Source organism: Mesoplodon mirus, assembly GCF_964341445.2.
Source record: "Mesoplodon mirus genome assembly, chromosome: 17".
NCBI lineage: Eukaryota > Metazoa > Chordata > Mammalia > Artiodactyla > Ziphiidae > Mesoplodon > Mesoplodon mirus.
In genome coordinates this window covers 75,199,608-75,221,452 of record NC_138993.1, presented here as the reverse complement: position 1 = coordinate 75,221,452, position 21,845 = coordinate 75,199,608, and the positions used below count along the sequence as shown (strand labels likewise).

The following is a 21,845-nucleotide window of genomic DNA, read 5'->3' as shown; positions in this document are numbered from 1 at the left end:
GCATCAGACCCAAGCAGGGGGAGCAGATGTGGTCATTGGAAGAAATCAGTAAAGATCTTTTCTTCTCCAGGCCACTGTGCCCTGCACAAGTGCTACCTAGCAGCACACTTTTTCTCTTATTCATTGGGTTGTTTAAAACGCTTTCCAAGTCCCCATTTTTCTTCAGATGTGTCTTCTTCTACACGTTCTGACTGGGTGGTATTAAAAGAAGCCCGTGGCTGATTTATTTAAAACCATTTTAAAACTATCCCCAAACCATCTAAAAGCAGGACTGCCGAGTGGATCAATTTCAGTGAAAATGACAAAATGGATTAACTTTAAACCTGTGTTTACATGTAATACATAATATATGTGTTGCTCTAGAAAGGTGTGTAGTGCACACGTGACCCTAGATCTATCTATGTTACAAAAGGAGAAAGAGATGCAAGCTCCAACTTCAGTTGCATCCCCAGACACTTCACCTCTTTCACAAATTGCTGCCAATACCTGGTGTGATGCTGGTGCCCTTGGAAACCCTCTCCTGCTGTCACAATTGCCACCTGTCAGGTGCGATGTCTGTACACGCTAGGAGTTAATTTATAAGGAACCTGCCCTTAGAAAACATTTAAGCAAAGTGTCTTGCTCACCTACACTAGTCTTGGGAAGGTTTCAGGCCACATTAAGTGGTGCCTCTCCTTACAGTATTCCTTGGAGGCCATGGAGCTCTTGACCTTCCATCTTTTCTTGTCTGGCTTCTTCTCATTCTATCTTTCAAAAGCCCTGGACTCTCAGCCACACCTCAATGTACACACTCTTTCTTCTGCCCGGCACCCTCTGTGCATCTCTCTCTCACACACAGATACAGCAGACAACCTGTGCTCCTTCTCTGGTTCTCTCTGTTGCAGAAATTCCTTTGGTCACAGTTCCCACAGGCTTCATATTCTCATGGATTTTCTGACGCTGCACCCTCTGGTTTTCTTCAACCCTGACCACAATCTAGTGACATTCCAATATACCTCTTCTGCCAGAATTTTCTCATATTCAACAGCTTATTAGCTTTCTTTACCTTAGCACATCAAGGTACCTGAACCTACTGTGTCCAAAGCCAAACTCATTTCTTCCCTCTGATACCTGCTTGTCCTCTGTGATTATCTCAGTGAAGGACACCTAACTGTGACCCAAGGCACCGGACTGAACACCCAAGCCAGACCTGCAGATGTCATCCCTGATGCTCATCTGCTTGAAGCCTCGTGTTTATAATCACTAAGTGGTGCTACTTCCATATCCAAAATATGTTTTTTTTTTCCCCACATCTGTCTTTTCAGTTCCGTCAAATTCCTACTGTTTCAACTTTAGCTAAGGTCATGTTCACTAAAACCTAGCTACTAGAAGTAGTTCTTTTTTTTAAAAAAATTATTGAAGTGTGGTTGATTTGCACGGTTGTGTTAATTTCCGCAGTACAGCACAGTGACTCAGTTATACACATATATACGTTCTTTTTCATATTCTTTTCATACTCTTATGGTTTATCCCAGGTTATTGAATATAGTTCTCTGTGCTCTACAGTAGGACCTTGATACTTATCCATAGAGACAGTTCTTAACCCGAAGTGGTTTTGCCCTCCAGGGCACATGTGGCAATGTCTGGAGACATGTTTTTATGTCATGAGCGGGGAGGGGAGAGCTCCTGGAATCTGGTGTGTAGGGTCCAGGGATGCTGCTAAATATCCTACAATGCACAGGCCAGCCCACCATGACAAACAATTATCTTGCCCCAAAACAATGATCTGGTCCAGTGTCAGGTGAAGAAAGTGTGCTGGAGAGGTCTAGCTCAGGGAGGTACCAGTTAACTTTTTCTGTAAAGAGCCAGACAGGAAATATTTTAGGCTCAATCTTGCCTTTGTAACGTGAAAGGAGCCACAGGTAGCACATAAACAAATGGGGTACTGGGTGCCAATAACACTCTAATAAACAGGCTGCCAACTGGATGTGGCCCGTGGGCCATCGTTTGCCAACCCCTGATCTGGCTTGAAGGGGAATGAAACTACAGTATCACATGGCTTTAAACATTTAGTGCCTATTAGCTACAGGATAAATTCCAAGTTTTGTACCTAAAATACACAGTTCTTGCCTTCCTCTCAGCTGTCATTTTCCCTAATGTACTTAGGCTACTGCAATGAGAATGTCTTCCCCAGACGCCCTGTGATGCTTCTTTCCTCCTTCCCTTTGTTCACATCAGACCCTCAGGTCTTACTCTAAGTCTGGGATTTCCTCCGTCACCTCTGGCAGCGAGCTTGTTTCTCATCATTGTTCAAGAGTCCTCTTGGCATTCCTTCTGGTGGGATAATGGGCTATACTTATAGGCTCTGACAGCACCCCGGTACCATCTCATGCGTCTCTTCGCCCGACTTATCTGGGAGGAATATCAGATCTGGACAAGACTCACCCATCTTTGTATCCTCAACACTTAGCAGGGCCTCGGGTCATTTGTAGGAACTCAGTATTACTCTAATGAAAAACTGTTTTAGAGATGTGTTTTAGCATTCAAGCTTGTAGGTCTTTAGAGAAGTCCTGGGTAACATTTAAGGCAAGAAATAAAATAACTTCTAGGGGGAAATGAAGTACAGGCATCATGTAACACTGCACTTTGTTAGGTTTCATGTGTGATTGCTACGTTTCTTAATGTTAAATATGTCAATGAATGATGTATCTGCAGCTTCAAATGAAGACTTTATTTTTTTTAAGTAAATGAATGTATAACGTGAAAATCCTAAGGAAAGAATGTACAATACTCATTTATTTATATATATATAAAATAAATACTCATTTATATATATACCTTTCAAGGCCTGTCTTGATTAGGTTTTTTGTTTGTTTCTCTGAAACAGATCAATTATTGCTAGTATTCTATATATTATATATTATACTATATATGCTACATATGTATGTTTATATATTCCCAGACCACTGAAATGGAATGGCAATAGTACACAGTAAAGGCCAGAGGCATTTGCTTAAGTCTTAATTTTTTGAGTCTTACTCTTGATCTGATAAATGCTTATAGCAATATTTTCAGGTAATGGCTGTAAAGATTTCTGAGATGACATATGAGAAATGTCAGTGAAAGGCATCTATCCTTGTTACTTATTAATTTTTGAAATACCTTAAGATCTTTTTATGTCTCAGGGTTTCCCTAGGTTAAAGCACTGGTAGATCATCAATGAGAGAATGGGAAATTTCCTGCTAACTCTCAAAATTCTACTGTGGGCAAAGCAGGTGGAACTTTTTTCTCGAGTCAAAATAATTTTTTTTTTTTGGCACAGGGTGTGGGGTAGAATGTTCATAAGTCTATTCAGGGCCCTGCACATAAATATGCAATTCTAGCCATTTTGGTCATAGAAACTTCCAACCCATGAATTCTCTAAGAATAAGAAAAAAGTCATCAGCTTCCTGGACAATTTCTAACATGCTTAATTTTAGCTTAATTAGAATCCCATGCACATTCAAGCAAATATAGTATTCACCTCCACTTCCTATCCAAACTCTTGTCTAGAATCATCATTTTATAAAATACCAGCTGCTCTATGTTAATTTTTCTACAGAGATACAAGTCTGTTTAGGAAAAGTTGGTATACATAATTTGAAGATCAAAGGAGAAAAGTCTACTATTATCCAGAGTATCAAAAACTACCTAAAAAATACAAGCCTTCAAACAATAGCATTCATTTTAGGAAGTTTTCTGTTGTAAGAATAGATTATAGGTGCTCACAACCTAGCCCAGAAACAATTTAATAGGTAAAAGACCCATCCAGTAGGAATCCAACATAAAAAATAAATTTATAAATTTCTGCTTTCAGTCAAGATGGAGGAATAGGGACTAGTTTTACTTTCCATCCCCAAACAATTTAAAACTGGACAACATATGTGAGGCAATGATTCTCAGGGCACTGGACGCCAGACAATGAAGGTCAGTGATCCTTGAGAGACAAGAAAACAGATGAGTTAGGCCCTGAGAGTCCCCCAGCTTACTTCATGGGAGGAGGCTCCAGGTTGTGGTTCAAAGAAGAATCCCAGGTGAAGCCTGAGGCTCTCCCTGAGTGGAGGAGATGGTGCTGGGACATGAGGGATGCCAAGGCAGCCTGAATTCACAGAGCAGACAATCTGAGAAGAGAGAGCTGTACTGAGAGAAGAGTCCAGAGATCCTCAGAGCACCCTTGAGTCTCAAGCAGAATAATGATCACCACATACATGTGAATAAACCACCAATGTCCCAGGAAAGAACCACCCAAGTGGAGGAGAGGGAACCATCCTCACAGCAAAGACAGGAAGAAAGTTGGACTATTCCCATAAGCCAGAGTGAAAAATTCCACAATTCAAGGGGCACTGGAAAGAGAACTCAATTGTTTTGCATCAGTAGTATAAAATAATTAGGCTCAGACTACATACTGGTTTGGTTCTAACTAACGAAGCATGCCAGGAGAAACTGAAAACAACAAACTTTTCCAAGTGACTTATTTGTTTCTTAGTCAAAATTCAAGAATATTTATAGAAATACAAAAATATGTACCATCTGAAAAACTAAAATTCATAATATCTGGTATGTAACCAAAAATTACGAGGATGCAAAGAAGGGGAACAATATGATTTATTATAAAGAGAAAAATTAACCAGTCAACACTGACCTAGAAATGGCAGATAATGGAATTAGTAGACTAATATATACTAAAATGAAGATTAAATATATTAAAAGCATGAAGGACTTTTAAAAGATCCAGGTTGAACTTCTGAAGATGAAAACTATAGCAACTGAAGCAAAAGATACATTGGATTGGATTAAGTGTAGTTTAGACACTGCAGAAGGAAAGATTAATGAACCTGAAGACACAGCAACAGAAACTATCCAAAATGAAACACAGAGAAGAAAGACTGAACAAAGACGAACATCAGTGATCTGTGGGACAACTTTAAGTGCCTAATACACACGTAATTGTAGATTCTAAATGAGAGGCAATCATAGGTGAGAAAGAAAAAGTCCTCCATGAAAATATGGACAAAATTTTTCCAAATTTAATGAAAGCTGCACACTCATAGATACAAGAAACTCATAGATCCAAGTAGCTTGATGAACCCCAAGCACAGGAAATATGAAGAAAACTTCTCCAAGATGCATCATACTCCAATTACTCAATTAACGTGTAAAAATATCTTTGAAAAATGAAGGTGCGAATGTACAACACCAAGAGTGAACCATGTAGACCATGGACTTTGGGTGACAATGATGTGTCAATGCAGGTTCATCTATTGTGACAAATGTACCACTTTGCTTGGGGATGTTGATAATGGGGGAGGTTGTGCATGCGGTGGGGGGGGCAGGAGGCATAGGGGAAATCTCTTTATCTTCCAGTCAAGTTTGCTGTGAACCTAAAATTGCTCTAAATATAGTCTATAAAAAATAAATTGAATGGAAAAAAAAAGTGAAATACATCTGTGACCCTCACACACATAGCTTGGAGGTGAGCCTTGGGTTCTTAAAAGGCTTTATTGTGTCACCTTCCAGGGCTCCCCCTCCTTCCCAGTCTCACTAGCACTTTCTTGCTCCTTGAGTCTCCCCTTTCCTGTCTTCCAGCCTGAAGACTGGGGCTTTATTATCCCCTCCATGGTGCATCCCTTTGACTGTGCCTGCATCTGGGGCTGAGCTGCAGGTTGACAGGAAAGAGAGAAGATCAATAGGGGTTCATCCCACCCTCCTAGGAGCTCTTCTGACTGGGGAAGAAAGTTCCCCTCCCTCAGAGAATTAGCTGCCTATGAGCCTTCTGCCACAGGCCTGCTTGAGATGAGGCATGAGAGATTGGAGGGGATTAAAACAGTGCCTTTCCACATGCTTGGATCTTTACTAGTTTCATGTCCTGCCCCTTGAGCCTGGAGTAGATGGCTGCTCCTGGAGCTGTTTCTACTTGCACCAATACCAACATCTGGGTCTACAGCTCCCTGGATTCCAAGCCAGCGGTTACTGGAAAAATGTGGGAAACTCACCATCAGCTCAATGATGATATTTTGATAAGTAGAGGGAAATTTATATTAAATGCTTATATTCAAAAAGAAGAAAGATTTCACATTGCTAAAGTTGTACTGTAAGACTGGAGAAAAAAAGAATGAAATAAACCTAGAGCAAGCAGAAGGAAATAAATAATAAATATAGGAGATGAAATCAGTGAAAGTATTTGAACATAAAATAATAATCAAAATCAAAAGCTAGTTCTTTGAATAAATAAAATTGATAAAACTCTAGCAAGACTGGTAAAGAAGAAAAAAAAGACAGAAGATAAAATTATCAGAATAGAGAATATTGTCACAGACCCTGTAGATATTAAAGGTGTAGTAAGGGAATGTGACAAACAACTCTTTATAGATAAATTTGATCAATTCCTTAAAAACTACAAATTACTGAAATTCAACCAAGATGAACTAGGCAGCATGAATACCCTGAGAACTATTAAATAAATTGAATTCATACTTAAAATCCTCCCAAATAAGAAATCCCCATGCCTAAATGGTGTATCTAGTAAATTCTACCAAATATTTAAAGAATAATTAACACCAATTCTATGTAATCCTTTTCACAATGTAGAAAACAGGACACAATCTTAGAGAAAATGTGTGCCAATTAAATGTTTAATATATACATGTCTTCAGAATCTATAAAGAAGTCTAAAAATCAATCAGCCCACTGAAAAATTAGGCAAGGCATTTGAACAGAAAATTCACCAAATAAGGTGTATGGATAGCAAACACGCCCATGGGAAGATGGCTGACATCATTAGTCATCAGGGAAATGCAAAGTAAACTCACAATGAGATACCAGCTTATACCCATTAGAATGTAACAAATGACATGACTGATCACACCAAGTGTTGGAGAGGATGTGAGTAACTGGCACTCTCATACCCTGCTGGTGGGAATACACAATGGTACAACCATTCTGGAAAACAGTTTGGCAGTATTTTAAAAAGTTAAACATATGCTAACCATATGCCTCAGCCATTCCACTCCCATATTTTTACCCGCAACTCCACCGCCAAAATAAAAACATGTCCATGTAAAGACTGGGACACAAGTGTTCATAGTAGCTGTACTGGTAATAACCAAATACTGGGAACAACCTAAATACCTATCAACAGGTGAGTGAACATTAAAAAGAAATACAGCCCAGCAAACCACTGGTAACACACAACTATGTGGTTGAATGTCAACATTACTATGCTGAGCAAAAGAAGCCAGATAAAGAGTGCACAATTTATGATCCCATTTGTAAAATATTTTAGAAAATAAAACTAATTTTTAGTAAACAAAAGCATCATTGATTGTTTGGGGATGAGGAAGCAGGGATGAGTAAGAAGGTGAGGCTACAAAAGGGGCAGGAGGAATCTTCTGGGGCCAATGGACAGGTTCACCATCTTGATTTGTGAAATGGTTTCTGAGATGTAGGTTTACATCAAAACTTGTCATTTTTTTTTAAACGGAAAAAACAGGTGCAGCTTATTGTAAGTCAATCATAGTTTATTAAAACTGTTAAAATTTTTTTAGAAATAAATAAATTCATATTCATAAAAAGAATTCAGAGAAACTTAACAAAAAATCTGTTCTGGATGCCTACAATAGAAACCAAAGTTCTCGCTTCTGATATTTAGTTTGTATGTAAGTAAACACCAGAGGAATATCTCCTCTTGATGGAAAAAAAGCAAGGAAAATGGATTTGACATTTTTTGTTTATCTAAAATTTAAATTTAACTGGGTATCCTGTGTCTTATCTGACAACCTTACCTACTGCCCAGGCCCCAACACATCCATCCGTACTTTTTAAAAAATTTAAACCCCAAATGAGTCTACTGAGCTGCCATGGTTGAGAGGTACTGATTTAAAGAATTTGATCTGACAAGTGCTTGGTGTGCCTACGTGTGTTGTGTGTGTGTGTTTAATGACACAGAATTTATAAACATTAGTGGAGGCATAAAGAGGAAGAAAATTCTCTGCAAAATGGTTTGAATGATTTGAATCACTTCAATAGCAACAGCATAGTTATTAGCCACCAGCCTTGTACCAGGCCCTGTGTTAGGTGCTGGGGACACAGTCTCTGGGAGGACACTTGTATATGTCACTAAGGTTCCATCTAGGTAAGGCTGTAAGGCGATATCATGGTAGAGTGGGAAGACCAAACTCCTTTATTCCAAATCTTTTCTATTCCAATACTTCCTATCCCAATAAGAGATGGGATGGGAGAAGGTGCTTTTGACACTGCATTTCTAAGGTACTTTACGGCATGGCATGAAGAAATGACCCATTCTCAGTGGGCGTGCACCATGAGCGTATTCACTAAGGGGGCCCAAACCATACTATGAAACAAGAAACACAACTAGGACACAGAAGCCGCTGCTAGATGAGGCTGTCAATCAATTGCCACGAATAAGGGTTCTGGGTTAAGCACTGGGGGAAATGCAGGTCCTGTTATCAGCATGTGTATGCTTTATTTGGAGTAAGCATCAAAACACAATAACGAATTAGAAGTCAACATATAAAAGTACCTAATGAAACAATGCTCAGCTGTTCAAGTGCAGGAAGATGATTGTGGTGTCGATGCTCGTCTTGGCAGTGAGGTGTATTGGGCATAGAAAGTAAATTATCTTGCATCTGTACCTGCTCCAAATACATCTTGCACTGGGACAAGAGCAACAGAGTTTTAAATAGCCATGGAATGACTCCTCTTAATAAGTCTCTTCCTGATAAATCTGTAAAAGTCAATCTAGAAATGATGTGTAGGTTATCTCTAATGGGAAATGTATAGATACAGCTTTCTTGTTTTATTACTTTGTTAAATAATCATTGTTTTATTAAATCTAATGTATAAATGATTACTTCTATTCCTCAGCTTTGTAGAGATCTAATAGAAGTTTCTTCAAAATAAGGGGAGGGTGTAATTTTGCTGAATGCCACGTTTGGTATTCTAGTTCTTGAGTGGGACTCTGATTTTTAGTGTCATGATGATCAGAGCTGGAAAAAAAGTCACACTGCCCCAACTCTAACCATCTGTCAGTTGTCAGAAGGCTTTTCATTCTCTTAAAATCTTTTTCTTCTTGAGTCCCTCACTATGTGCATTGATAATTTTCAGGTCACTTTGCATGATTCATTTTCCTGCAAACTTCATTGTTTTGAATACATTAGAAGTTCCTTCCTAATATAAGTTATCCCATTTTTGACAGCTGTGAAGAAAATAGCTGAGAATGATGTACAGAAATATACTGGGATTTTTTTTTTGGTCATAAGTGGAGAAAGATCTGTAAGAATATTAGTTTAAAAACACATTGTCATCACCATACTTTTAAAACCATGGATTAAAAAATAGTAAGGATTTCCTAATAATAAATATTTCAAAATTGATTTCTACTAAATGTAGAAATCTTTATTTCACATAATTTAAGTATTTATTAACTTGCCACAAAAGTAAATTTTCAAGTTTAAGTAATAGGGTCTCACAATAAAGTAGCTGTAGTGAATGATTCAAGTGAGTATACTATGGAAATAGTATTAAATGGGTCAGCCTGACTTGTAAATTACTCTTAGTAATAGCTTCTCCCCTAAACATGGATCATCAATCCAGTGTCTATTGTGATGTTTTTATTCCTAAAAATATTTTTACTGAATAAATTGATCCTCCCCTTGCAATAAAACACAGAGTACTTTCAGTTAACAAAGCATTTCAAAGAACAAAGAAAGAACCATCAAATGAAATCCATTTAAAAATCAATATAGAGCACTAATCCATGAATTATTGTACAGTTATGGCTAGGAATTTCAGAGAATGACTCAGTGCTTTTTGAGGAGTGAGAATATTATTAAACTGTGACAAAGGCAAGACTGGGATCATTATCTCACCCTAAGGTTTAAATGGCTACCCTAAAATGGAAATGTTTAGGGACTTCCCTCGTGGTCCAATAGTTAAGACTCCATGCTTCCACTGCAGGGGGCATGGGTTCGATCCATGGTTGGGGAACTAAGATCCTGCATGCCACGTGGCATGGCCAAAAAGAAAAGGAAATGTTTAGGCATAATGAAACCATATATTTTAAGGTGGTTTGATAATCACAGCTGGTTTGAGTTAGGAATGCATCATAGGTTATCAATGAATACTACATCTTGGACACACAATGTAGAGCTCAACTATAAAACTATACAGAAAACTAAAACGTTATTAGCTTATTGAACAAATTCTTGTTGGCCATCTATTACATGCATATAGTGGAAGGTTTTCCTTAACAGGGTTTATAATCTACTGGGAATGACAGAGATGAAAGATTCCTGGTAATGAAATGCAGTGAAACTCATGAGAAGGTTAAGTGCAGGGTAAAGATAGTTCGGGTGACCAATGTCCTGGTTTGCCAGGGACAGTCCCAGGTTATACCTGTATTTCTGTCAAAATTATTAACAGTGGCCCCATTTCACTCTTAAAACATGCCCTGGTTTTGTCAATATACTATATGATCACCCTTGTCTCTGGCAACACAAAATATTAGATTCTAGAATAATTCTTCCTGTAATATTCTGCTCTAGGACTAGGGAAATAGTTTTAAATTTAGTGTGTATGTTAGTTCTAAATTTAGTGTGTATGACATTGGTATCCAAATAGCCTTGTGGTTAGTATTTACTCATTGGACTTGATGTGAAATTGATAAGTGATTTGGCAGTGATATACACAACAAATGAGATCTAAATTAGTCACATCATTAAGATGACTACTACACACTGAATGTTTCTGTCCTCCTGCAAAAAAACTCATATTCTGAAGCCCCCATACCCAATGTGACTGTATTCGTCCATAGGGCCTCTAGGAGGTAATTAAGGTTAAATGAGTTCATAAGGATGGGGCCCTAATCCAACAGGACTAGTATCCTTGGAAGTAAAGACACCAGAGAGAGTTATTCTGTCTCTCTCTGTCTCTCTGTCTCTTTCTGTCTCCATGGCACCTTGATCTTGGATTTCCAGTCTCCAGAACTGTAAGAAAATAAATGCTAATTGTTTAAGCCACCCAGACTATGCTATTTTGTTACGACAGCCCAAACAGACTAATATAATGACTAACTGCTCAGAATGTTACACTGAAGAGTCCCCAGCTCCACCAAGACATATGGAACCTTTTTAGCTAAGTCTGAGCCAAGTTAGAAAAATGGAAAGAATGCTTCTGAAATAGTAATTTCATATGCATATGGAATTTTGGACATTTAATTCAGAAAGTCAAGATAATCATATTTGGGATTTCAATTCCTTTGGAACTGAGTATCTCTGGACTTGAATTTATAAGATGTATTAATCTTTGAACTTTCTTTTCTCACTGGGAATTTAACAACGGAAGAAGATTCATAGTCAAATTTGGGAATATTTAGGCCACTGGGATTTTATTATTTGAGTTGCTCTTTTGTTTTAATATTTTCATTTATTCTGGTTGCAGAATCCCTGATGGGCTCTGTTGGACAATATGTCAGGATGGGTTTGGGCTGAGAAATAAAATTCATTTATAGTCTTGAATACAAAGTGGCCTTGAAATCAATTAAAGTAATGCACTGTTGGCCCACTGCAGAATCTTTGGGTACAAAAATCTATATTGCTTCTCAGTGGTCCCAGAAAGATAACACCAGAAAGCAGTGGGTGCTCATGAAGATGGGGGGAGAATATTCTGAAAGACTCAGACGTCCCGCCAAGAGCAGAACCACCCCCCTTGTTATTTGTAGGCTTCCTGGATGCGTTCTCTGGTTCAGAACACAAAACAATGCAGAGGGTTAGCCAAGGGCAGTGCCTCTTCTTTTCTGATGTTTCCTTAGACATGGAGGTAGGGTGACACTCTGGGTCACTCTCTAATCCTTCACAATCCAAGAGGGAAGGTGAAGTGGCTGACTAATCTAACTGGTAATTCTGGAGAGAAACAAACAAAACAAAACAGGGGATTCTCAGCTGTTTGAGAACAAACTGCTTGCAAAGGAATGCTTGTCTTCCTTCTCTTCTCCAAGGCTTGCCTGAACAGCATCCCTCATTGGGAGGTCTACCTGAGCCCAAACTGTGCGTAATTGGGGTGTGTGTGCAATTCTGCCTAATTATGGGGTTCTATTAGCAGACACTTTGTCTCTCACACCAAGCACTGTCCTTCATTCTAGACTTTACATGCAAGAAAGATGACATTTTGATGATTTTTGTCTTCTCATTTTGGTCAAGAACTGGGTAAGAAAAATGATATGAATCAGGTCCCCTCAAAAGTCCTAATGATGACCTGAGCTTCTTTGTCGACTCCTGAGTTATGAGGACCATTTAGATACCATGAATGAAAACTATCATATACTAATGATCACACTACATAACATTGTTGCCCTATAAACAAAATTAACTAATTTATAATAATGAAACAAGCAACTCATAGGTAATTATTTAAAACTGGTTTGGCCCTGCAAGCAATGTCATCTTGTGATTATGTTTTCCCTGACATAACTTATCATTAAAAAATTAAAGGCATAATGGCATTTTGATTCCATAAAATGCTAGTATAAAATAAGAGTGAATGAATAACAATGAAGAAGTGAATGGTGAAGGAATGAGTGAATGAATTCTGTCATGGCAGATCATCCAGCTTATCAGAGTAGAAATTAGGATCGAAGCCAGATGATGCATGTACAAATGCAAACATCGTCACCTTTCATTATCTGTCCCCTTTTCTATGGAAAAATGTCCCCTAAATCTATCAGAATGAGGACGGGTGGGACTAGATAAAGGGTTAGGTACCCCTGGGTCAAAACCACCCACCTCTGTTTATGCCAACAAAGTTTACTGGAACCCCTCCTCACCCGTTCGTTGACCTGCTGTCTATGGCCACTTTCTGCCATGAGGCAGAGTTGAGTATACATAGGTCAGCGACCTCGTGACCTGTAAGCCTACCACAGTTACTATTTGGTCTCTCAAAGAAAAAGTTTTCAGATGTCCAGAGTGGATCACGGGGTAATTTATGATTCCTAATCCATTGAACAGTATAACAAATTCCCAATAAAGATACTTAATTATGTTTACATTAAAATAGCTTCGAGAATCTATTATACTTCTCTTTCCTATTTTATATTTCATTGAAAAGTAGCAGGCCCTCTTTCCTTCCAAATGTCATTAAAGCTTAGACAATCAGCCAACCCTGCAGAGTGGTTTTAGCAGAAAGAATACGTTGAGACTTGGCAAAATTACCCAGAAGAAAATGTATCCTTTGCCAGTTGAATTAGAATATTTAACAGCTCTCGAACCTATTAACTCATGTTTCTATTAAAGATGTATTGACAGTAACTGACATCACTTCCAAGGAACAAAGAAAACTTTTCGATGATTCCAACCCAGATCTGTAGCTGTGATTCTGCTGGGCTGGGCGGCCGCTGCCCATTAGTTTAATCCAATCAGCTGAAGTGTGTCTCTTCATCCCTCTCCCCATACCCAATTTAACATCATGGCTATGTTCTTTCACAGCCTGCCCTTTCAGCAACAACTGTGTCATTTAACAAAGCTAAATGACTCCTACTATTTCTGCGAGGGATCTCATCCAGTAACAATCTCAAAACACAGATCATGTGCCCTCACCTTGCCAAGCATAATACCAGTCCCTGTGGTGCTTTTATTGGACAAGCCCTTCTGTCTTTTCCAAATAAGGGCACCCCGTTAAAGGGTCAACCTCTCCCCGTGGTGATGCTGATCTGCTCTCCCCTGCCAACCACAAAGAAGTCCACAGATGTATGATGTGACCCTTCCACACTTGCCACCCAAGACCCACAGCTAGATTCCAAAAGATGTCCCTTCTAAATCTGGAAAGAGACGAACATTTAGAAGGTTAGCACCCTGAGAAGAGTAGAGATACAAAGGACTAAAATCTGGCACAGCCTTGGATGACCATTAAAAAGCCAGGATAATTATAATGTCACAAGCATACAGGGTATTGCAGAAAGCTTTGAAAACGATGGTACAGTGCCATACAAGGTACCAGGCATGGCACCTTACCTTTAAAGACACCTCAAAACTGTTTCATCATCATTGCCTCATATTATTCTTTCCCTCAATTCTACAATTTGGAAAAAAAAATTCTGGTATTACAGTATTTAGCACATCAAATGCAGATACACTTACTGGTGAAGGTTGATATAATAGCAATTCATAGGTATAGGCATGACTATTGAAATTTTTTTTTGCTGTTCCTGAAACCGAGCAAGACCCTATGGGGCTCCTGGGCACAGGAGCCTCTCTGTTCGGCCTCCATGACCTTCCCTGAGTTCCAAGGGGGAGGTTCAAAGAGTTGCTAATCAGGGAAGGGAGGGGATGCAGAGACAAGTGGGGAGCAGTCAGGAAACAATAGTGCGGGCTTGGGGCAGGGTCCTGGTTCCGCCTCAAGGGATACACATAACGATATCTTTGAGTGCTTTACAGAACTAAAACCCCCAACAAATGGAAGATGTTAGCATTCTTCATTCTGGCTTAAAAGAACCACAGAAGCCCATTGGGAGATCACCTGAGGCCAGATTAAAGGAACCACACAAGCCCATCAGGAGATCATCTGAGGCCAGATTAAAGGAATGCAGGCCCTGCACACACCCTGCATCTTACCAGCAACCCTGCCCTTGAACTACTGCTATAAAACTCCTCACCAAATCCTCCCAGGTTGGGACACACAGTTTCTGAGGGGCACAAGCCCGCTGTGTCCCTCTTTGCCTCACAAAGCAATAAAGCTATTCTCTTCTACTTCACCCAAAACTCTGTCAACTGAGATTCAATTCAGTGTCGGTGCACATAGGCAGAGCTTTAGGCATCATTCCCAATTACTTGCATGTTCTCCCTTCAAGAAGATGTGGTAGCTTGTCCCAAAGTTGGCCACTTGCTTGCTTCCCAGTGAAAATATCTCAGCTGGTCTGCAACTGCTTTGACCAATAAAATACATAGGGAGTGATGCTGTGCTAGTTCCCAGCCCAGCTTGTAAGAGGACTGCAAGTTTCCTTCCATGCCCCTTGGAACCATGAGCTGCCAGGTAAGGAGTCCAGATTATTCTGCTGGAGAGAGAGACCACATGAAGGAACATCCAGGCACCAGACACAGGGATGAAGATGCCGTCTTGTCCATCCAGCCCAGCTGACACCAACTTCTTTTGCTGTATGGCTGCAATGGATAGAGAAACCCCAAGCAAGAAATGCCCCACTAAGCCCAGTTAACCCACAGAACTGGGAGAAATAACAAATTGCTGTTTTATGCCACTAAGTTTTGGGGCAACTGCTAACCGAGCCAGAAGTGTACATACCTCTACTCTTTGTTACGTGCTCTGGGATACTTCCCATGAATAAGACACTTCTCCACCTCACTGACGTTGGCCTGGGCCATGTGACTGCCTTTAACCCATGGAATATAAGAGAGTGACAGGGCTTCCCTGGTGGCGCAGTGGTTGAGAGTCCGCCTGCTGATGCAGGGGACACGGGTTCGTGCCCCAGTACGGGAAGATCCCGCATGCCACGGAGCGGCTGGGCCCGTGAGCCATGGTGGCTGAGCCTGTGCGTCCAGAGCCTGTGCTCCGCAACGGGAGAGGCCACAGCAGTGAGAGGCCCGCGTACCACAAAAAAAATAAAATAAAATAAAAAATAAGAGAGTGACAGATGCTGCATCTCAGCACAAGTTGTAGCAGCCACTCGGCCACATTTCTTCTCCCCCAGCAGAGAAAGGGCATGTCCTAGATCTGGGCTATTCTTGAACCACAGGGTGCATCATGAGAAAGAGGCCCAAATCAGAGCTGATTCGAGCTTAGGTGTGCAACTTCTAAACACAGTCAAATATAATGTAAAAGAGAAAGGAACCTTCGTTGTTTGCAAGCCACTGACTTGGAATTTTATGTTCTACAGATTGTACTGGTGAGAGTTTGTCTTTTACAATGCCATCAGAAAAATTCTCACAAACTGAAGAATCCAACAAACATTAGAGACAGTTGTTGAAATGAAAGAGGATGTCAGCTCTTTTTTGTTCAGTTTCATAGAGTTTGGACCCAGAAGGATGATGGCTGGTTGGCATTATGTTAGCATCTGCACATGCAATAATACCTGCCCTCATCTAAGGAGCATATGGTCTAGGACAGGGGTAGCAATTTTTTTTTCTGTAGAGGGCCAGAGAGTAAACATTTTAGCTTTGTATGCCAAGAGGCAAACTTGAGGAGATTACGTAGGTATATATATAACCATTTAAAATTGGACAATTGAAAAATGTCGAAGATATTCTTAGCTCTCAGGTCATACAAAAGTAGGTGGCAGGCCAGATCTGATCTAGTGGCTATAGTTTGCTAACCTCTGCTCTAGTGGTTAAGTGGTTAAATATTCACATAAATGAATATTTCCAGTGAGCAAATAATAAGTAAAATACTTAAGGACTTTTTGAAGCTTAGAGAAGAGACACAAACCAATTTGGGATTTTATAAATGACTTTTCAACAGAGAGGATGCTTGAGTGAATCTTAAATATCTTAAGATTAAATATCTTAAATATCTTAATCTTAAATATCTTAAATCTTAAAAAATCTTAAATATCTTAATCTTAAGTAAATGCCATTGAGTAAATAGAGAAAGAGATAGAAAGAATATGATTCCATGAACAAAGACACAAGTTTTTGATATCACATGGTATGTGCATGTAAACTAGACTTCTTCCCATTAGCACGAGAGTATCACATAATACGAATAAAGTCCCCAAAACTTCCCAGCATACCTTGTCCAGCTATGCTACCTATTGAGACCATATAAACACACACCTATGAACACAAGTATTCGCAGCCAGCTCAGGCTGCCATAACAAAATCCCACAGACCTGGCGGGTTAAACAACAGAAGTTTATTTTCTCACAGTCCTGGAGGCTGGGAAGTCCAGGATCAAGGTGTGGGGCAGTTAGTGTCTACCAAGGTCTCCTCCTGGCTTGCAGACAGCTGCCTTTCCACTGCATCCTCAGATAGCAGAGAAGAAGAACATGCTCTCTGGTGACTTTTCTTATAAGGACACCAATCCTATTGGATCAGGACCCCACCCTTAGAACCTCACTTAACCTTAATTACCTCTTTATAGAACCCATCTCCAAATACAGTCACATTGGGTGGCACAGCTTCAACGTATGAGTTTTTGTGGAGGGAACAATTCAGTCCACAGCAATAGGTGATCCAATTATGTATCATGATTTGCACATAATGATTTACTTCTATTGCTCCTTTCCTTCTTCCTCATATACCCAAACTTGTGAGGTTTCTTGCCATGGAGATAGGAACTTGCATTTTTACTACCCCATTCAGAAACTACTGATGCTATTAGAGAAAAAATTCAACAAGCATGCTTCTCGTTTAATCAAAATAGGATTTCTCGACACACACAATTCTCTGGTTTTGATTAGGAAGACTCAGAATGATGGACAGTTATTAAAGCCAGGATACCAGGAAGCGAATTTGCAATACCATCACGTCCACCTACAGATTCTGCAGAAATGTCCATTATCCACATTTACTGTCATGTTGGGTTTCAGAAGCAATAAATGCTGTTGAGATGAGTAGGTGCTGGTTTCAAAACTGGACATATTTTTCTTCTTTGTCCAGCATTTTTGTGGTAACCATATTCCTCTTTGTAAACAAAACAAAACAAAACAAAGATTGGTTTTTATTCTCTAACAGTTAAGACAAGGTGATACAAATAGAAAAGAAATGTTTTACATAGGAACTGTTATCTGATATTTTGGCAACCAAAAACTTCTATTAAATTGCACCTCGAGGCTTTGTTTATACAATGATGCTTGATTGCCTGGGGGAATTTCAAGGTTCTGATGAGCTTTCTGAATAAATACGTTACTTGTTGATGTGACAATGTGTGGATTGTGTTTTATTCAAGTTCTGTAGAAACTGATAATCTCTCTACAGATCAGTGTTTTTGTGATAATATTCCAGATAGGCATCCTTTATGTAAGAGAGACGGTGACAAATTCCCACTGAAGTACATTAATAATTCCATTTCTACTAATGTGCAATTACAAATAAAGATGATAACTTGAAATCACATCTCCTTTTACATAAGAGACTAGTTAAAAGAAAAGCAGAGATTTACCAAAAAGTATCATTTCCCATCCCCACTATTCTTTTCAACAAACATAGTGCAGCTATCGTCTCTGCTTTGGAAAAACATTACTTTACACTGAACAGCTATTAATCTCCAATGCCAGCTTCATTCCTAAAACATTGACTAAAACCCAAAACTCACAGGTATTGTGACTGAATAAGACATGGTCTCTGCCTAGAAGTCAGAGTAAAGCAAGAAATGCATATATATGGAAGACTGTACTTAATTTTAAAAGATAATCGTTGCATATACTATTGTAATAGAGATAAGGAATTCTGGTAGGTATATATGTATATATGTCAAACTAGACAAATACAAATAAAAAAGGTAAAATGATTTTCTAATTATTATGATATATAATATTGGGAACATACACACATGTACACACACATGTACACACACACAGCCATGTTCTCCACCCTTTTCTGGGAAAATAGGACAATTCAAGTGACTGCCTGCTGGAGTAGCTGTAAGAAAGATCCATGCAGCTACTAAAGATTACACCAGAGAAAATCTGAGGGACACTTTAATGCCAAGCTTCTTTGATTCCATGAGTCGAAGACATTCTTACAAAATAAACAGCAGAAAATGCATTGAATGCACTTTAAAAAATATTCATAGGATGAGATTAATCCTATTTAATATCCAATGCAGGAATCCATTCACAGTGCTTCTGAAACTTCAAGTGCATCCAGATCACTTGGAAATCTCAACAAACTTGCAGGTTTTAATTCAGTAAATCAGTAAATGCCTGAGATTTTGCATCCTCAACAAGTTCCCTTTGACTATCAAGGCATTCACCTACTTCCAACCCTTGTCTGGGGAAAAACGAAACCAAACAAAGATGTAATCCCCAAGTGAGTAGATATTCTAGGGCAGTAGTTCTCAAAAGGTTGTCCACACACCAGCAACATCAGCGTCACCTGGGAACTCGCTAAAAATGCTAATTCACAGACCTCACCTAGACCTACGGAACCAGGAACCCTGGGGCTGCTGCCCAGGAATCTGTATTTTAACAAGCCTATGATGGACACTAATGTTGCAGAACCATGATTCTCAGCATGGCTTGGGAAGGAAGTCAGTGCTGCTGAGTGAACTACAGTTTATCAAGGCTGGTGACCCTCTGAGACCATATGATGCCAGCTGATAACAGCACCACGCCCCTCCCCATCAGACAAACCAGGGGGTCCTTGGACCCCACTCTCTGTTGATTGTTATTCAGAAGGTCTGGGGTAAATGTGGGAATCTATTACTTTAAACTTGTTTATGGGCAGGTTTTAAACTCATTGATTCAAAGACCACTTGGACTTAAAGGGGTGGGAAGGCTGACTTCTAATATTTAAACTGTAAAGTGTAAGAAATATATACTCATTAACAGACCAAACATTTCTGGAGACTATAAATGGACGTCCACTGAGGGAACAGAAAGAGGCAGATCAGAGCTGTCCCTACCAGATACCTCTTAATGTACAATAAGCAGTGATGTGACACCATCATCCCTCCCCAACAAAAGCAAAATTAATTCTCATATTCAGCACATATTAATTCTTAATGTATCCCTGTGTAATGCCCAACTTTGCAGTTCTTCCCTATAAATAGTAGACAGTGTGTCTATTAGCTCATGAATTAGCATCTTTTAAGTTTTTAAACACAATTATCTTGTCTATCTACACTATACACTCTGCAGGTTAAACATATTCATTCTCCAGATACTTTACACTGAAATGTGGTGGATTTTATTTCCTCCCTTCTGAATAGTCTATCAGCTCTTTGAGAATGAATGGCTCATATGATGTTGATTTTCTTATTTGTGTTTTTGTGAAATTTACCAAAATACACAACAAACAGATGCTACTTCTATCCTCTGGAAAAACAAATGTGATACAAATTAATCATAGAATTTTAGTCACAGTTTAAATATTATACCCTTTGTTCTGATTATTTCCAACTTGGTGATTTTAGTTTTTTGGTTGATTGCTTTGCTTGAATTTAGCAGCTTCTTCAAACCAGTGGCTCAAATGGAACTTCTGGTCAACAAAATCTTAAAATCTCTTTTTTTTAGGTGAATGGTTTGCCAAACAGATTTTTCCATACTATTTGTACAGTTAGTTTTTAACCATAAATGCTAGATTTTATACTTGTAATACTGATATTATTTTATGTCAATGTTATTTTTAAATTTCATGTTTTTATATAAGATTACCAAATAGTTTCTTGTTTCCTTTTTGCCCATCCTCCCTTTTATTGTTTGATTGCTTGAAAACAGATATCCTCATTATTTTCACTGCCTGTATTCCAATAAAATTTTATTTACAAAAAATAGGTAGTGGGCTGGATTTGCCCATGAATGCAGTTTGCCAACACTTGACCTAAAAAAATTTGTTCATACATATAAAAGGAGAAAATAATCACATACTTAGTTTCTTATATTAAATTATAATTTTTATGTCAATATTATAAGCAACAATTTTATAAATGTTTAAATCCAAGGAAACCTAAATTTAAGGGAACATGAAAATTGTTTCCAAACTATCAGGTCTGCAGTAAAGTTTAGTCACTTTTTTTCTTTTTTTTTTTTTTTTGCGGTACGTGGGCCTCTCACTGTTGTGGCCTCTCCTGTTGCAGAGCACAGGCTCTGGACCCGCAGGCTCAGTGGCCATGGCTCACGAGCCCAGCCACTCCACGGCACGTGGGATCTTCCCGGACTGAGGTACAAACCCATGTCCCCTGCATCAGCAGGCGGACTCTCAACCACTGCGCCACCAGGGAAGCCCAGTAACTTTTTATATAAGCTTTGTCAGTGTATTTCATTGCTTCCCAGAGTATTTTGTCTACTCAGGATAAAAGAATATGAATAATAAAAGAAATGCCAGAAAAGAAAACAGAAGATCCACGCTACAATATTATCAACATGTTCCTGGGAACAGTGGGCACAAGAGCAAAACCTACCTTGACAGGAAATCCGAGAAGGAAAGGCGGACTGGGTATCCGTGTCGGATGATCTTCACCATCTCCAGGACCCCAATGTATTGCAGCTGAGCAGACACGTAAAAATTATCAAAAGTATCTGGCAGCCTCGAGTTATTGGGCTTGATGCAATGAATAAAGTGTGGAGTGCACTTCTGAAGTTTTCCAGTAATATCCGTCAGAGTTTTCTAAGGAGAGAAGTAAAGCACAACTGATTCCCCAAAGAAGACACCGACTGACAAGGTAAAGCAATTTTTAAATAAAAATCTTTATCTTCAATCCATGATTCTTATTTATTATGCTTTCACTTGCTTTGTGTGTGTGCTTACTTTTTTGAAGGTCCTTAAGTGCTGAAAATGGAGGAAGACTCCATGTAAACCCTCTACAGCTGATATAATCAAAATGGAAGTTATTGAAATCTGAAAACTTCACTAACCCTGAGTTGAGATGCAATGGTGGCCGGGCCTCCCCGTTCTAGTCTTTGAAGAAATGTAGAATTTCCTTTCTTTTTTAATAACTGTAATGAAAACAAAAGGAAAGGGTGAGCGGGCTTATTTTACTAAATTCCAGTTTAGAGGGAAAAAATTAACCCTCTGATTCATATAAATTCACTTACAGGCAGATGTAGATTTAAAACAGACTATAAAAATCAGTGCCAAATGATTTTCTGTAATGGTACTATAAGCTAGAAAAATGGGCAACTACATGTAAAATAACCATTTCTGTAG

General features: G+C 39.0%; 1 protein-coding gene across 1 annotated transcript in view; it reads right to left on the bottom strand.

Annotated features, from left to right (window-relative positions):
* MYO16 (myosin XVI) overlaps positions 1-21,845 on the bottom strand; it is a gene marked incomplete at both ends in the record, with an annotated part of 418,949 nt that overhangs the window by 107,928 nt on the left and 289,176 nt on the right. Inside the window, 2 exons of the mRNA XM_082602366.1 lie at positions 21,100-21,305; positions 21,554-21,634. Coding sequence (XP_082458492.1) covers positions 21,100-21,305; positions 21,554-21,634 — 287 coding nt within the window. The remainder of the gene's footprint in view (positions 1-21,099; positions 21,306-21,553; positions 21,635-21,845) is intronic.